Raw genomic sequence first — 17490 nt, forward strand, 5'->3', positions numbered from 1 at the left:
GTGTTTTTTGATTTAGATGACAGAAAATCTGCCCAAATAAACTCACTGAAATGCTACACTGTCGGGTTTTGAACACATACAGAGAGAAGCGAACGCATGACTCCATTCCTTGCTGCCCTTCACTGGTTACCTGTGAGATTTAGAACCAATTTTAAGTTTTATGGCTTCATATTAAAGCCTTGAATGGCACGGCTTCTACCTGTATCTGTGAGAACTCTGTATGAGCCTGAACGCCGCTCGAACATCCTCTGGCAGGGCCTTACTAACTGTTCCAAAACTCAGAAGGGATACCAGAACATTTATTTTCCCTTTAACTGCATGAGCGGGAGGAGGAGCGACATGGGTTACTGACTATACACTCTGTAACAGGGATTACTGTTTTGATAGAGAGTTATTTTACACTTATTTTTATCAAAATATATCACTCACAGCAGCTTTAATGGTGGTGATAAGTTCCTTTTTCCCTTTGACATATAATGGCGCTGAAACATAGAGTAAAACGGAAGTACAAATACATCAACACTGAACTTGAGTAAATGTACTTTGCTAAACTCTACCACTTAAAGAACTATTGAGACAGATAAAGAATCAGCTCTTGTCTGCAAGAAGATGTCATCACAATTCATTAGTGTTGTATAAAGTATCTGATACTTATAGGAGAACTTCGGTCGATTTAAACATGCAGCTTCATTGCTCAAGCTAGCCTTGACTTGCCAGTACCGAAGATGCGAACACATTTGGTCAAACCATTACAGAGCTCCGTGAACGGAGACTTAGCATTGACAGCTAACAGCATGGGGTCAGAACTTTACACTGTGTTTTAAGCGTCTTAACATGCTCCACATCTCACACCAAAAGTTATGCAACATCAGCAGACACCTTAGCACACAGCACTGTAGCGTGTATGACTCAAACTGAATAAAAAAGTAGTTAAAACAGTGTGTTTGTGCAAGGAGCTACTTACCTGTTTGTTGACATCCGTGTGTTCCGGTAGCTAGACCAAACTAGTCAATCCGTCGAGCGTGCATTTACTCCCTCACTGGCGGAGACGGAAACGTAATCCAGCATTTTCGTGTTTATGTTCATAATGTACATGTCCATGTTACAGCCTGTCATGAGCCATGAGCCTTACAATAGCCTGTTAAGCCTGTTAAGTGCACACTTGATGGATATGCTAGTTTGGTCTAGCTACCGGAACACACGGATGTCAACAAACAGGTAAGTAGCTCCTTGCACAAACACACTGTTTTAACTGTTTTGATTCGTAACGCTACAGTGCTGTGTTGTAAGGTGTCTGCTATTGTTGCATTACATTCGGTGTGAGATGTGAAGCATGTTAAGACGCTTAAAACACAGTGTAAAGTTCTGACCCCATGCTGTTAGCTGTCAATGCTAAGTCTCCGTTCACGGAGCTCTGTAATGGTTGGACCAAATGTGTTCGCGTCTTCGGTACTGGCAAGTCAAGGGTAGCTTGAGCAATGAAGCTGCATGTTTAAATCGACTGAAGTTCTCCTTTAATGTACTCAAGCAGAAGAGTTTTTTCTAGCAATAAATGCATCAAAAGTACAAGTAAAAATAAAATTCTTACATTTTATTATATTATCTGTGCCTCCAAAATGTTAAAGTTACATTCCATCAGTGCAGGCAAATACTCTTCTTTCTCATTCCCTTAATATCAGCAACCACAGACGGTAATAAATGTCCACTAAATGAAAAGCAATAAAGATTCAGATAATGCTTGAAGGCTGAAATTAAGTGTTGTTCTCCATGAGTCATGTGCCGGACTCTACTCTCTGTTCCCTGTTGGACCTCGGGGGATCTCCCTCGCTGGCATGCCTTAATTGATTAAACTTAATAGGAAATAACTCCCTGTCACGAGAAAGAGTCTCGCTGCTATTAGAAGAATTCTAATGAAGTGTAACTACCCGCTTAACGCTGGCTCCTATAATACCAGATTTGCTCCGTGTGAGGCATGAAAACAAATTTCAACACCTGCTGCTTACCGCTGTCAGTGAGGCGGCTTAAACAGTATTGTACCCTGACCTTTGGGTGTGTTTAGGGGCACTGCGCACAACATCATACAGCAAACGAATGTTCCCAGTGTACATTACCACCCAGCCTGGGCATCGCATCTCCTCTCGTGTTACTTCATCACATGTTAACATGACGGCACTGTGGTGAAATGTATAGCATGATAGGGCGCGGGGGACACAATAAGTGTAAGGCTGTAATCTTTGGCGGCCAGCTGGGGATGCTTTTCAGGGACTGTCAAGACATTAACCTCAAAGTTTTCTCGGCTCTCCTCTGATTGACAAGGCAGCTGTTTCCTCCTTCTTACCTCCCACTTAGTGTTTTCCTCCATTAATGTTGGGTGCTCAGTACGAACACTGTGGAGTGTGTCTATTCCAGAGTGTTGTTCTCAATTAGTTAAAGACGACCAGAAGTTTGTTATACATTTTGTTGAGTTTTGTATTTATAGTACCCCAAATGGATTTGTGATCATAATTTTATTCAAGGTATCGGTGCGCTTCATTTGTCGCCTGTCTCTGTAACTTCCGGGGATCAACAAGAACAAGGCTAAACATTAAGTGAATACAACTTTAAAACACTGATACACTGATCACATCATATAGATTATCATTGGCAATGGTGGCCAATCATCCTGGTCTTGGTAATTGTAAGTGCTGTATCGTAGGCAACTGGATGCGTTTCAGTTTCTCTCACCCGAGAAGCTTCTTCATAGGCAATGATGGCTGTTTGACATCTTTTGTTTTCAGAGCTTCCATTGCTGCAAAAAAATTACTTACCGTGCATTTTATAGGAATCATTGGAAGTGGTGCAGTAAGAATTTACTTCGATATAAGTACCAACACAACAATGTAAAGATATTCTCTAATAATGTAAAGCCCTGTTTTTTTAAATCCCACTTAAAGGTGGACGAGAAACATTTTCATTGATCGATTTTTATTTTTTGCTTGAAGAAACTGAATAAACAAGCTTTCTTTGTTTTCATGACTTAATTAACAACACAAATAAACCGAAATTAAAGGACAATGTATTATTTATATTTGGCGGACCCTGCCACCTTTCTATCTTCAGCGGGTAGACTTATTTTACTTTCTTGTAAAAGATCGCTAACCAAAAATATTGTGAGCCACTGGTTTGATCTGACAATGTGTGGTGTTTTACGAGTAAAAAGTACAATATCCCCCTCTGAACTGGGGTGGAAGTAGATGTACTGAGCAGAAAATGGAGATATTACAGTAGATTAAAGTACAAGTACCTCCTAAAACTTTCCGCCATTGATCATTCCTCTCTCCAACGCAGCTGTGAGGAGCAGCAAGTGTCACCTCGAGAAGCTGACACTGTTTAGAAGATAAAGATAAAGATAAAGCAAATTCTAAGCTGTCGAGTTTTATATCGCGACTGAGCATCTCTCGTAAAGCGCGCGTGTTTAAAGGTCCAGATTTACAGTGTGAAAACGACAGGCCAAAATCAACAAGCCCCTCTCAGCTTTAGTGCAACATAAACCTTGTAACTGCTCCTAAATCATGAGATGTAATAAGAGGGTGGTGGGGGGGTGGGACGTCCTGCCTGGCACATGGTGTCACGCTGACATTGGTGCTCTCCGAGCGACAGACAGCCACGAGATTTATGAGTAGCTGCTGCGACGCGAGCGGCAGCCTGTTTCATGTATGTGATCTCCCCTCTTCTCCTCCCCCCTCACGTCACGTCACGCTCTCTGCAATCTTGTTTTCTTCTGCGACATTTCTCCGTGTTACGTGATTCACCCATTATCCTCCCTCCATGCTCTGAAAGTGCTTGAATATCTCGTCAATTATCTGTCATGGGTTTGCACACTTACAATCAGTAAATCAGCTCAAATTATTCACACTTGAAATGATTTACAGCCCCTATCGGCCTCTTCTGCATTTTGGTTTGTATATCACCCGGTTGGACATTTTCTTCATTCCTTCATGACACAACAGGAAGAGGGCTCTGACATGTTATTAGTTTACCCACAAATGAAGGAGGCTGCCAATTGCTTCAGCCATGAATTAAACTCTCGGCGGGATTGGGTGGCGCGCCGATGCTGGCCGACCAAAAGCATCAGTGTTTGACGACCTGGGAACGAGACTTAATCATCAACTATCCTTCTCTATAAATGTTCTACTTCAGCTTTAAATCAAGCATGCACTTAAAATGCGTTAAGCTGGTAGAGTTGAAGGGCCGGAGTTAGTTCAGAAGTACTGATGAAGAGCGTGGAACATTTAGAGGCTAAACAGGCAGATAACGCCTCAAGAGAGTGACAGAGGCGGAAACCGGGATAAATTGTTGGCAGCAAACCTTTCTGCAACACACTGATGACACGCACATTTGTAGATGTCACAGGCCTACAAACCATCGTGACATTTCTACAAAATGTCAGGTCACGTTCACATTACATGTTTCTGACTTGACTTTCACATCAGGAGGTGAAAGGGATGGAGGTGGAGTTACAGGCGAGAAGCCTGCCAAGCCAGTGACTGCAGTTTCAGACTCAGTTTCAACATTTGTAAGTAAGAAGCAACTGGAAATGATTAACTTTGTAAACATGACACCTCTGGATACGTTTAAGCAGACCTCGTGACAATTTCCAGACGTGTTTTTGGCAAACAAATCAGGTATTTTAAGCCAAAACATGATGTTGTGATGTTTCCCGAACCCTTACCAAAGGTTGTTTTTTTTCCCCCCCAAAGCAAACCAGATCATCAGCGCAGCGTAGGAAAAATTTAACCAAAAGGAATGTCAAATCTCAATATAAAGAAATGTATACTTTCAAAATATCTGTAGTTTATTCTGGCTATGGGGTTAACGACTGAGTTTTCAAGAGACAAACTGTTGGATTTAAGACAAGGATATGCTCAAATAGAACTGTTCTGGACGACGTGTTACCAGAGAAATTGTTCTGGATGGCAACATGGCTGTAAAAGGAGGCATGGTAATTGTTTAAGTATGGGGACAATCTTACCCGACAGGCTTTCGTAGTGTTGCACTTGTTTTGCTCAAAGTGAAAGAAATTCTTGGGTCGAGAACGAAGAAGCCAACCAGAGAAGGGTAAGTTCAAATCATCTAAAAGTGTGTGTAAACACTGTCCAACTGGCATTCATGGAAATTAACATAAATAATCAGATGCAGCCCCTAAATTTTCAACAAAGTTTTCAGACGAGGTTATGACCACCCAGGAGACAGGAACACCGGCGCCTTCACGGATCCGATCGATTTCATCAGGCAGCCAGATACACACCTCCAATCAATGTGTAATGTAATCATTTTTTCAGGCAAAGATATATAAAAAATAAAGTCAATAAACCTGGTTAGATGATATGATTTTGACTCTCTACTTTTAGGAGAGCAGACAGTCAAAAGGAGATTTATTTTTGTTTTTTGAAACACAAGGACAAGCTGTGGCAGAGGTTGTGCCACGCAACAGCAATCTTATCCATTAAAATGTCAATTTAAGTGATTTAGTTTAGGCTTTACTATTTCACTTCCGCAGCTGTTATAATTGCAACCTGCAGTTTCTCATTAAAAAAAAAGCGTTTCAATCTTATCATCAGCCATTATAATGCAATAATCTGTCATTTTGAAGGTTTATGTTAATTCCAACTTGTTCTCATTTTCCTTTATGCACTTGTTGAAAGCGACGTAGTGTTTGTTTACGGCCCTTTATGTGAGTGCAAGCACATACGATCACAACAATCATGTGTCTCAGTGTCAGCGTCCCCCGAGCTTCCTGGTACACGAACATACATCACGGTCCATGCTGAAAGGCTCCCGTGATTCATTTGTGTTTATGCTGAAAGTAGAAGCCCACACACATGGCCGAGATTGTCATTTTGTAGCAGAAAAAGGAGCTGGAAGCATCTCGGAACACGTGTTGAACTCATGATATTACATGAAAACAAACGGACTGATCAGCAGCTCGTCTCTCTGACCTCTGCCCCTCTTCTGACAGAAGCGGATCTCTTTACAAACGGATGACTTTTGTCGCCCTGGCTCGCTTCGTTCGAACTCTCCCGTCCCCCTCAGCTGTCTTTATCGCCATATTTCTCAAGTTGAACCGCAAAAGAAAGCCAGAGGAGGCCAACAAGAAGGCAATCAGAGAGCGGGTGGGTGTGCTTGTGGGTCATTCTGAGAAAGGCCTGGCTGGAGACTGGCAAGGGGCAGAGGGCAGGAAAGTGTTGAAGCTCAGCGTTGAGCCTCCCAAAATAAGAGGATATTCCTCACAGCCGGACACGGGGACTAAAAACAGCCGGACCGACTGACTGACACGAGGAAAAGGACAGGCGATGTTGACGCAAGGATTTTGGGACATTCTGTCTCTAAAGCCGTGTTGTTTTGAATCTATGATCTCTCTGACTCATGATTATAAATAAACAGGTAGGTTGCAGAATGGTGGCGCAAAGACTTGGATGTTAGCGCGAGCTCCCCAAAAATGGCTGCAGTCCGGCAGACAGCTGCCCTTTAATTTGGTTTGGACCGCGTGTTACATGTTGAGCTGTGTGTTTCACTTGTTTTAGCAGGATTTCAATTCTAAGCTTGGTTAAATATCAGTTGTCGTTTGTTGTTTTGGGTAATGTACCATACTTCCCTTGTCTTACAAATATTTTACTTGTATGTATTTAATCTGTGTTTTTGCGTCCCTGCTTTGTCATGCACAGAAAAAAAAGATTGTTGCCGACAGGAAGCTCCGAGCAGATGGTGAAGTCCTGAGTGGCTTCTGTCTTCAAGAAAAGAATAAAGTAGAAATCTATTTCCCACTGAGGCTGAGCTGAATCATTCTTTAATAATTGTTTTTACTCGAGATGTTAAGATGAGTCATTTTCAAGTTACAAAATCAAATACACACGGTAATATTTTATAAGTGAGGTTTTACTGAGAGATGCACAGTATGGATTTTTTCAGCCTACACAGATAATCACCTGCTTTTCATGGATGATACCGATAAAATTATTAATAACTTCAAGATTGCAGTTTGAAAAGGGAGTCCAGAACCTGTTTATGCACACCCGAGGGTAACAAAGGCAACGCTGGATGATTTCATTGTATAACTGTAATAAAACATGTTGTGTTTTTACTTAACTTTCGTCCTCTGTGAACCCTCATGAACATGTACTGCAGAATTAAATTGTTTTTCTTCCTCTGACAGTGTAAAAAAAAAAAAAAAGCCTCATATTTCTGTTCACTGGTAGGTCATAAACTAAATTCCAAGAATACAAAGCTACTTACTGTACTGTTGTTTTTAAAATACTGTGCTTGTTTAGTCGATAAAAGCAATTTGGTTTCATATTATCGGTTCTATTCATCAGGTACAATTTCATCGATACCAATAAAGTAGCGGATAACATACATTTCCCAATATCGGCCTGAAAATGTACGCAATTTAAAATATATCTCTAATATATCTCAACTCCTCTAATTTTTTGAATTGGAAAAAGAAGAGCACTTAAGACCAGGAAACTAAAAACAGCCTATATAGATGTTCATGTGTAGCATTTGGAGGAATATTATTATATTATTATATTTATATTTGTTAGCGAATACTGTAAACTGTCACTACGGTGGACACTTGTTGGGGAACAGCAGCAGCTGCTCTCGTCCTAACGGGGTAAAGCCCCGCCTGTCTCATGAAGGATTAAACTGCTGAGTGGAGGCGTTCCAGCTCACACGCACTCAACTGACACAGAAGTGGTTCTGGTTCCCCCATCATGGAAATCAGTCAGGCCCGTTTGGCCACGAGGGGATTTACTGGAATTAAACTGGATGAATGTTTGCCTCGTTTGTATCAGACTGACCTGAGGTGAGCCACCTCTTTGACATGTGATATCGTCATTCATCTGTTAACAGTTATCAATTGTACAAATGTTTCCTGAATTTAATGAGTGTGTATTAATGTATTTATTGACTGTAACTGAGTGGAACCACAAGATAATGTATTGTGTTCAAACTTGGTTCATTTGCAATTTACAAAAAAATAATTTTGTTCACTGGAGAAAAGACTTTTGTACACATGAATGAACTTTGTGTGTCAGGTGTACAGAAGAAATAACTTTTCACTGCACAGCACAGCACCACACTTTTAAATAATTTTATTTAGTTTTGTTCATTGGTGTTTTACCACCTAAACCATGATTAATCACTGTTTTACAATGCATAGGCATCTTGCAAATAGTATTTGTTCTTCACTTATAAGAGCCATGATTAACCATATAAACCACTGTACTGCCTATTGTGTGGATTTTTATTTAAGATTTTTATACAACTGTAACTGAAAACAAAGACTATGTCTTTGAGTGATTTAAAGAAAAGGCAGGTCGAGTAATAAATACTTTATTTTCACATTAGTATTAAAAATTGCAGTCATCCGCGCAGCACAATATCTCCTCTTACACTGTACAAGTTTAAGATGTAGGTGTGACATTTATCCTCATTAAATAGCATTATGTACAGCAATTAAAAACTGTTCAAGAGAGTTACTGTTCAGGTAATCCAAAGAAAAGTTAGAAGCTGTTATTGTGTTAATCACCGGCCACCTCCGTTAGCTGCTCCGCCCCCGGCTCCGCCACCTGATTGGTCCTGAGCGCCGGACATCATCAGGAAGAGGACGAGAGGCACGATGTACATCCACTGCAGAAGACGAGAGAAAAAGTTGTAAGTACAACGAGATTTGTTTGTCAGACCACAATTTTGACTGTGATCACAGAGAACTTTTCAACAGATCCAGATTGGTCATCCCAGATTAGGTTCAGGTTATTTTCTGAACAGAAAAGAAGAAAAGTTAAAAGGGAACAAAAAAGGGTTAGAGACTGCAGAATGAAGACACAATCTCAGGGTCAAACACCAAACACATACCTCTTCACAGTCACTATTAGTATTTAAGATTTATTGATGGATTAGCATGAAGCCTTACTGATTCAAAGCACTTTTCAGAAAATTGAGGGTTTCAATGTTCTGTTCCGTTTTCTTTTCCGCTTTTTCCGTGAGGGTCGCAGAGATGTTTTATCCCCCCTTTTTCAGGGGGGGTTACTGGGGCCAAATCCAGTGACTGTGGGCGAAGGCCAGGGCACACCCTGAATGAGTCACCAGCTCATTGCAGGGTTTCAATGTATCAGTCTAAAATGTGTTTGGCATTGATCCTGGTAAAACCTCCAAAAAAGGGGAAATGAGTGGGAACAGGAGGGTGAAGTTCAGTTAGTCACACTGCTTAGAAGTTAAAGACGACAGAGGGGGAAGGGGGACAGAACGAGCCACAAGTAAGAACACTGTACTTCAGTGGGAATCAGCTCTGCTCTCTTCCTCCCCCTGCTGGGGGCTGTGCTGAATTGCTGACCATGAGGAAGATTGCACCTCCCAGAATCAAATACCACTGGAACACAGCACAGCACCAAGTCAACACACTGTCATTGGATGCAGCACAGCACAGTGTCAACACAGGTCACTGAACACAGCAAGATGTACACAGCACACAGCAAAACGAGACAGAGAGATCATTAAAAGAGCTCAGACGAGCCAAGCGACAGGACGCGAGACCGGGTTCTCTGTGGGACTGTTTCCAAACACGGAGCTCCAGTGGAGAGACGTTTTTTACTCCAACGGACAACTCGGAAAAGTCAGAAGACGGACAAAATCTCACTACAGCTTTTTAACCAACGATTTTTAACTTCAAGGTAGCAGCATCACGCATGGAGGCATGGCCGTACAGAGCTCAGTCTCAAAACATGATGCAGACTTGAGATGCTTTCATGTCTGTTCGGTTGCGGTAGATTAAACTCTGGTACTTTCTTAAGGGCTGAGACTGCCTAAAAGTGGGGTCAAGGTCATCTTCAAAATGCTGATGCTGTACTAAATGTTCTGTCTTTTTACATTCAAAGCTTCTGTTGAGATTTTTTGAACAAAGTTCCAAATGTCTGTTTGACTTTTATGCCATCAACGCCCAAATTGTTTGGAGTCAAAATAGACGTTTTGTTTATGTGGTGATAAAAATGTAATGTACCGTGCTGTAAGATTGCTGCTTGACTGCCCTGTTAATCCAGGTGTGTGACTCCCTTTGTGCAGGAGAGCAAACATTTTCTAACCAGAGTGAACATTTGGTTTTAAAAGGCTAAACATCAACAAATATGGACTGAAGCAGAACACTTCATCAAAACATGTGAATTTTGAAAATGATGACATTTATCTTTGTTCAACACATTTGACATTTGCTCTGGTTTGGCTGACACAATCTGACCAATCCTACATGCAGCCACTACTGGACTCTAAGTCTAGAATTACAACAGAACTTACATTATCATTTTTTAATTAAATAAATAAATAAAAAGTAAATTGTACTTATTATTATTATTCTTAATTCTGACACATAGAGAGATTTTAGCGAGGAAGGATAATCAAAGGCACCTTTTGAAAAACTGGCCAATCAGTCTGTATGACTTCCATGTTTACTCCTTTTGGTTCATTTGTAAAATGCCACTGTGAACACAAACTGGACCAGATACAAAAGGCCAGAATCAAACACGAGCAAATGTGCAGCCATTTTTACTTTTTAGGACATATTAATACTTTTCTGCAACAAAAACTGGCTAATGAGATAGAAGAAAAAAAAGCCTCTTGCTTTACAGCACTGATGAATCCTCAATAGTGTATCTTAACACATGCTGAATGCATGGAAAAAGTTGCGGTGCATCTGTGGGAGCAAAAAATGATGAGCTACAAGGCATTTTTATGTATTCATTAACTATATGGGCCATTACGACCATCAGAGCCCAATTACCGAAGGCAGAGAGAACATCTTTAGGCACGGCCTGCTAGCCTTATCAGCAGTTTTCAGTGGGAGTACTTACATATTTAGCAAAGAAAGATTTCTGCTCTTGTGGATTCTTCCCTTTCTTCTCCGTTTCCTGTTCCATGCGTTCCAGGAACAGAGCCGTCTCAGGTCTGGAAGAAAGTAGCAATTAGTATTCAAACAAACCCCCAAAACAGAACGTCTGTCTGGAAGGCAAAGAAATGCAGAGAGACTTGCTCTACCTATGGGGAAACGATGTAAAGCTGCTACGCCTAGACAAATATAACTGAATCCCAGACTTCTGAAAAAGCCACCCAAGAGGATTTTATTAATGCACGGACTGCCACAGATATGGATGCGCTTCCATGAGCGCACAAGATTTATCAAGGAGTTGAGACCGAGTTGAAGAAAACCATGATGAGAAACTGAAAAGGTTCTTTTACTTTTATGAACGTATATATAATGTAGGACTGACCCTGGTGCATTGACAGGAGCCAGGATGCTGAGTGTGGTGTTGAAAACCTCCAGATCAACCTCATCCTCAACCTCAGTGCCCCGACAGGCTCCAGGTAACGTCACTATTGAGACGCCGATGAGGTACCCGGACACGTCAGAGTGGAGGGTGATGACGTCGCTCAGATGGGACTCAACCATGGCACACTGATGATCAGAGTAGATTTAAGATTCATGTTAGAGTTACACCTATATTAGCCAGTCAGTGTTAGCTTCATTTGTATCATACGATGGATGTGATGCTGTTTAATCGATTAGATCAACATTACGTTCATATCAGAAAGTCTCCTGGTTAGATTTCAGAATCTGTTTATGTTTGCTTGTTTGTTTTGGAAACAAAATACACTACAGTGCTTTTCATTTACCAATTTAAATTAAAACTAAATCTAGAGAGTGACCTTGAAAAGAACTACCATAGGATGAATTAGTCCCACTATAAGCGGGCCTCTTAGGAACAACAGATATTCTCCAACACTGATGATACTCTTTAAAGTCTGAATACTGTCTAGTTCGCTAATACAGTCTTACTGAGCAATTTTGAAGAAGTGGTTTTCTGAAAGTGACTTCCAAGAGAAGATGAGTGAAATACATACGGCTCGGACAAATGCTGTGAGGTAACCTTCCATCTGCCGCTCCGTCTGTCTGTCCGCCTGCAGGAAAACACGAGGCACTCTGATTCTGTACAAGCCGTCCACTGCGGCCACTTCCTGTGGAGACATTCAAGATCAGAACAAACATGTAAGAGATGCAGGATCACATTCAAATCCCTTTGTATGACTTTGAGCTCTCTATTATTTAAACACTGGCCACCACAAATCTGCACTGATGTTTTTTAGTCTCTGGTTGTTAATGTGCATGATGTGTCCAAAATACATTTGTTGTTACAAAAATGGAGAAATAACATGATCTCTGTGTGATTTTATTAAAGGCTATAGCACTTATCAGCCAACGTCCTTTCAACCTCATCATACTTCACCTTCAGCTTGGCTCTGTCTTCCTCTGATAGCTGGTTCTGAGTTAGTGAGACACCGGGCTCCCTTCCAGCTTTCAACACCAGGGCTCCTCGTACTTGAAACTTTGCTACATCATCTGAGACAAGAAGGACAACAGGCAGTAAGAACAGAACAGATAGCATGAATTAATTAATGCACCTCAGGCACACATTTAATGTTATCTTTCAGAATGCTTAGCAACATTCCGAATCATATCTGGATAGTATGAGAGAGACAGATGACACATATTCAATTCAAGTGATTCAAAACATATACATTTTTCACTAAATGCAGTTTATGTACATGCCGAATTTCAAAGATCATGTTTGCAGTTCTGAAGACCCTTACTTCTATTGAACCAGGTGAATAATTGTACCGATACATCAAAGTAACCACCCAACAGATTTTTGAATGACGTTTGGTGTGTTGTGTCCTGCTTTCGGTCACAGCGTTATCATTGGTAGCACACGCCTGCTCGGTTAGCTTAACCGCACTAGCATCAACCTTATCATAAAACGTAACAGTAATACCATAATGATAAAGTTTTCTTACCGACTTCAAATGAGTGCTCAAGAGGCACAGAGAAACCACTGAATTCAGTGTCCATGACATCGCCAACCTGGTGACAGAAAATAAAAATCCACCGTTAGCCTTTAGCTGATCAAAGCTAGCTAATGCTAATTACAAAGCTAACAGGTGCAGCTTCCGCTTAACCGCACTTAAATATTACGATTATATTAATACAATTTAACACTTACCCTTCTGCCATTATTACAATATACGAAATCCGAACACAAGACAAACACAACAGTCGAAACAACTGCAATTTGAAATGGTAATAGACGAGCCATTTTGACAGAAGCTAACACCGGAAGACCGACTCAAGCCTTCAACACCAACGTAAGCACTTCCGGAATGTTTTTTTTTTTTACAAAATAAAAGCCTTTCGGATACATGCAATAACGATACCTAAACATGTTGATTAATTTATTTTCTCTAACTTTTATACAATCTTTTTTTGACAACAATATTTGAAAATCTTTTTTTGTCGAGTCAAATCTTAATTTTGCCTAACCCTGAAAGACATCACATCCATGTTTTGAGTTGCTACATGTTGGTTTACAGGCTTCAGCGCTCAACCCCAAATAAACACTGACACACAGACACAGATACAGAGTCAATATGTGCATGCTGAGCTGAACTATTTAAGATATGTGCTGACCCACTTATGCACCCGTTGTTTATGCATACCTCTCAGTACACAGGCTATCAATTTACTTTTGACTTTAGTCTGTTATCTGAATGTGTCACTGTTGTCATCTGCTGCTCCAGTGCTGCTGCACAGACACTGTTTTCAGTCTTTGAATTAATATTTTTAGAATTTTTCTTTTTTCTATCGTAGTTTCCTTGCCTGCTGACAGATTGCAACTAATGAACCGTGTTCGGAGGCCACTATGCTGCTGTCATTTAACCTGTCAACGGCAATTTCCAGTGCAGTTTTCTTATTCCTTGTGCACAAAAGAGGTTTTGATTTCCATTTTTGGCTGTCTAAATTTGAGGTTAGTGCTGCTCTATATTTTATCTGCAGCAAAAAACAACACAAAAAACAAAACAGGTTGTATCAGGGTGGATAATTTACCTCAAAGACAAGCGCAAACAAGTAATCTCCTCAATCATATTATTGTTTTTGGACAGCAAAGAGTCTCATTATTCAGAGTATCGTCTACTAAAAAACATGTATAGGATAAATAGTTTAATATCAGTCAGTATATTAGAAAATACCCTTCTTCTTGGCGTTACATAAAAGGAGCTACTGTCTGTACACTGAGCTGGCTGTAATGCAGACTTGTGAATATTCATCACCTTGATGCTGGCTGCACCAACACATCCAGGACCAGCAGAGGCTGCTAACAGACCAGACAAGGCTTCTCACCTTCCTTATCCCCACACCCCTCACTGAAAAAAGCCTCTAAAAATGCAATTCTTTATCAGCTGAATAATAAATATTTATGTTTTGCGATGAAGGGGGTGTTCATGTTTTTAAACCCTTTAGTCAGCAGTCTATGTTCCCCCACAGTCAGAGTTTTATTGACCTAGATGTCCTTTAGAGGAGTAAATCTGAGCAGAAAGATACAGAAAATCTCAACACTTGAAAATCAGCCGGGATGGACACACACCATCAGAGTGTGTCTCTTGTGATTAGATTTGACTTTTCATGCACAGATTTAGTTTTAATTGTGGGAAAAGAGAAGAGCACTTTCTTACTTTATTGAGTGTAAAAGTGGAGAGGAGGATTGCGGTGGCCACATGATCTCGAGTGAGTTGTTTGGCATTGCCACGTTTATGGTACCCGAGTGTGCCCGGGCAGCTTGTAAAATTAAATGCAAGTGGGGACAATCCGTTGGCTGAGGGGTTTAAGATGCTGACCGTGTTACTGCAGTGTCCCCAGTTTGAATGCAGCGAGGGCCTCTCCTGTCTCTACTGTCCTGTCCTTATTTCACCACACTGGCTCCCTGTACACGCTAGACCACCCTTTAATATTTCATCTTACAAAATACTACACGAACTTGCGCCATCAAACTCATCAGCTCTAATTACTTCGCACATATCTGTCATGACTCTACTATCACTACGATGTTGGTCTTCTGATAATTCCTAAAATGAATAAAACATCAGACGGTGGTACGCCAGAGAACACCTGAAAATATAACAAATATACCAGCTTATATATTCAGTGTTTATTTCAATTTGCTTATCATCAATGGAAAATGCATTTGAAAACTTACTCAGCGTCTCTGATATCTCTGAATGAGTCATAAAGAACTTGAGTTCACAGTTGTTTTTTGGTTCGATAACAGGCGAGTTTAGAGCAACCTTCATGTGATCAGATCAAGACACAAGACACTGACATTGTGAATAGAGCTCAAACTAACGATTTATCATCATTGTGTAATGTGGCGATTATTTTCATGTTGAATTGATCAATGGTTTAGTCTATAAAATGTCAAAAAAAAAATAAAAAATGTTTATAATAACTTCCCAGAGCCCAAAATGACGTCTTCATATTACTACTTTTGTCCAACAAAAAACCAAAGACCCAAAGACTTTTCATTTACTGTCATAAATGACAACGAAAAGCAGCAAATCCTGACATTTAAGAAGCTGTAACCAGCAAATGTTTGACATTTTTAGCTTAAAAAAATGACATAAATGATTAATCCTCAAAGTAGCTGATAACTTTCTTTTCATCAACTGATCATTCAATTGACTGATTGTTGCAGCTCTTATTATGAACGTACCAAACACTGCTAGAATAAGTATCTAGAATTCAAATGGCGCAAATGGCCTCATTATATGGCAGCGACTCAGGCCTGCTTTGTTTGCAGCGTTCCTTTAGATCAACAGGCCCAGTAAGCACAAGCTCCAATATGTGTCACCTCCTGACCAGAATTTATGGATCGCTATTCTGCTTCTCTGGGCCCGCATGCACCGGATCCTGGCTCCAGGCTCCTTAAACTAGTTGCCAAGCAGTCTGAGAGTTAACTGAGGGGCAGAATGTCTGTGACCTCGATGATTTTGGCCCCGAAGAGCCCAAAATGTAAACGCATCAAACCAGAAAAGAGAAGCGGCGGTAGCTTTCTGCCAGATGTGATTGATGTGATTTGTTTCTCGATGCTTATTTCTGGCTGAGGAGTTCTGCTGACATGCAAGAAAACCTCTGTGGATACAAAGTGAAAGGCATCCATCATTTTCCAAACTTCAACATTCACGCATCAAAGAGCCGAAAAAGGAGTTTTGAATCCAGCGGTAATCCTTTAAAGTTTAGAATATCAAGAAGTCAAAACTTACTTTTGGACATCCGACTTGTTTTCACCTCTTTTTTTTGGTTCTGACATTTGCGTGAATGTAGATTTGGCTCACATTAGGAGATCACCCTCAAACACATCAAACATACTCGACAATGTCAGGAGCGTCCTATAGATGAGGTCAAAAACACAGGGCTCCGCGAGGACCCTGAAGACTCGCAGATTAAAACGTGTTCCGGGTAAATCAGCCGTACCCATTGTGTGGGAGCAGCTACACTTTATACAAACCACTAAGAGGATTGTTGTTCCTAATTCCTCACAAGAAACGCCTTTCCACATGTCCTTAAGACCTTGCTTGACACTACCAGTACCAAATCTGCCTTGAATAAACACAGTTTCCTCCATTACGCAACTTAAATCATCATCTCCTCTTTAGATCTTGTCAACATTAATAAAGAATATTAAAAAATAGAGGCAAAAGCAGCAGATCTTCTCTGATTTCACACACCAGATGTGTGTTTTTAATTTGTAATTGTGGGCTTTTGTTTCATAGTCATTATCTGTCTGCGTGGAGACGTCTCTCTCTGGGCTCCTGCTCAGTCTGAAGGTGGGGGTGCTCTGCACGGAGCATATGGTGGCTGAGGCATGTGATTCCCCCCTGGCCCTGCCTTTGAAACTATGCAGGCCTATACAGTATCTTTCCCCCATTACTGGGACAGCCCATTACTCTCTGTCATCGCCCCTAAACAACGGTGTCACCTTCCTATTCTTAGTCAAATATGAAAGCATGTTTATTTATGTGAAACGGCGACGGGACTTTCACTTTGAAGGAAGACGCTGTCATGTCCTGTCTGCCTGTGTGCTGTTAAAAAATGGAGCATTATGAAAAATGACAAAGAAAAGTCGTTTTGAAACACATCCTGAGGCTGAAGAAGAGTTTGGGATCATAACCAGTGAGATCTTGTTTTCTCCTCTGCCTGTATGGAGGAGACTCAATGTCTACAGTGGTGGTCTCAGGATGTTTGACGGACTGGGGAGAAAATGAAAATAAGCATGTTTTATCTACCATAGGGCAATTTCTGAACATGGTTGGCATTCCTGCACAGACCCCCCCCCCCCTCGAGTCCACCACTGGAGGTCTTTGTTAACACATTTTATGTGCTGTACTGTAGACAACTGATTAGATGAATCAACAGATTAGAGGGATTACAGGAACAATAAAATGGATCATCTCTCCAAGTTTCAAAGAAATTGAGCCAGCACTGTTTATCACATTTCTATTATTTCATTTTTACAGAATGACCTCAATGACAGCCTGAGAGACAAATCAAAACACAATGAAAAAAACAATATCAGG

The 17490-nt window shown here is 40.7% G+C and overlaps 1 protein-coding gene across 2 annotated transcripts; it reads right to left on the reverse strand.

Annotated features, from left to right (window-relative positions):
• Positions 1 to 8117: 8117 nt before the first annotated feature.
• Positions 8118 to 13245, reverse strand: emc10 (ER membrane protein complex subunit 10). 2 transcript variants are annotated; one of them, XM_030408841.1, is made up of 8 exons: positions 13086 to 13245; positions 12880 to 12946; positions 12312 to 12424; positions 11929 to 12042; positions 11298 to 11482; positions 10881 to 10974; positions 9312 to 9409; positions 8118 to 8670 (listed from the first exon to the last, which is right to left on the reverse strand). In XM_030408841.1, exons 1-7 carry the CDS (start codon positions 13176 to 13178, stop codon positions 9323 to 9325), a joined length of 753 nt encoding a protein of 250 aa, XP_030264701.1. In that variant the 5' UTR covers positions 13179 to 13245; the 3' UTR covers positions 8118 to 8670; positions 9312 to 9322. The 2 variants fall into 2 exon arrangements, with proteins under 2 accessions (XP_030264701.1, XP_030264700.1); XM_030408840.1 differs by lacking the exon at positions 9312 to 9409 and having other exon boundaries at positions 8358 to 8670.
• Between the last annotated feature and the right edge of the window lie 4245 nt (positions 13246 to 17490).

Source organism: Sparus aurata, chromosome 23 (genome assembly GCF_900880675.1).
Source record: "Sparus aurata chromosome 23, fSpaAur1.1, whole genome shotgun sequence".
Taxonomy (NCBI): Eukaryota; Metazoa; Chordata; class Actinopteri; order Spariformes; family Sparidae; genus Sparus; species Sparus aurata.

Coding starts and splice junctions, on each gene's coding strand:
- emc10 (XM_030408840.1), bottom strand. CDS start 13,178: ATGGCTCGTCTATTACCATTTCAAATTGCAGTTGTTTCGACTGTTGTG. Junction 12,947..13,085: donor ATTGTAATAATGGCAGAAGG/GTAAGTGTTAAA, acceptor TTCTGTCACCAG/GTTGGCGATGTCATGGACAC. Junction 10,975..11,297: donor GCTCCTGTCAATGCACCAGG/GTCAGTCCTACA, acceptor ACTTTCTTCCAG/ACCTGAGACGGCTCTGTTCC.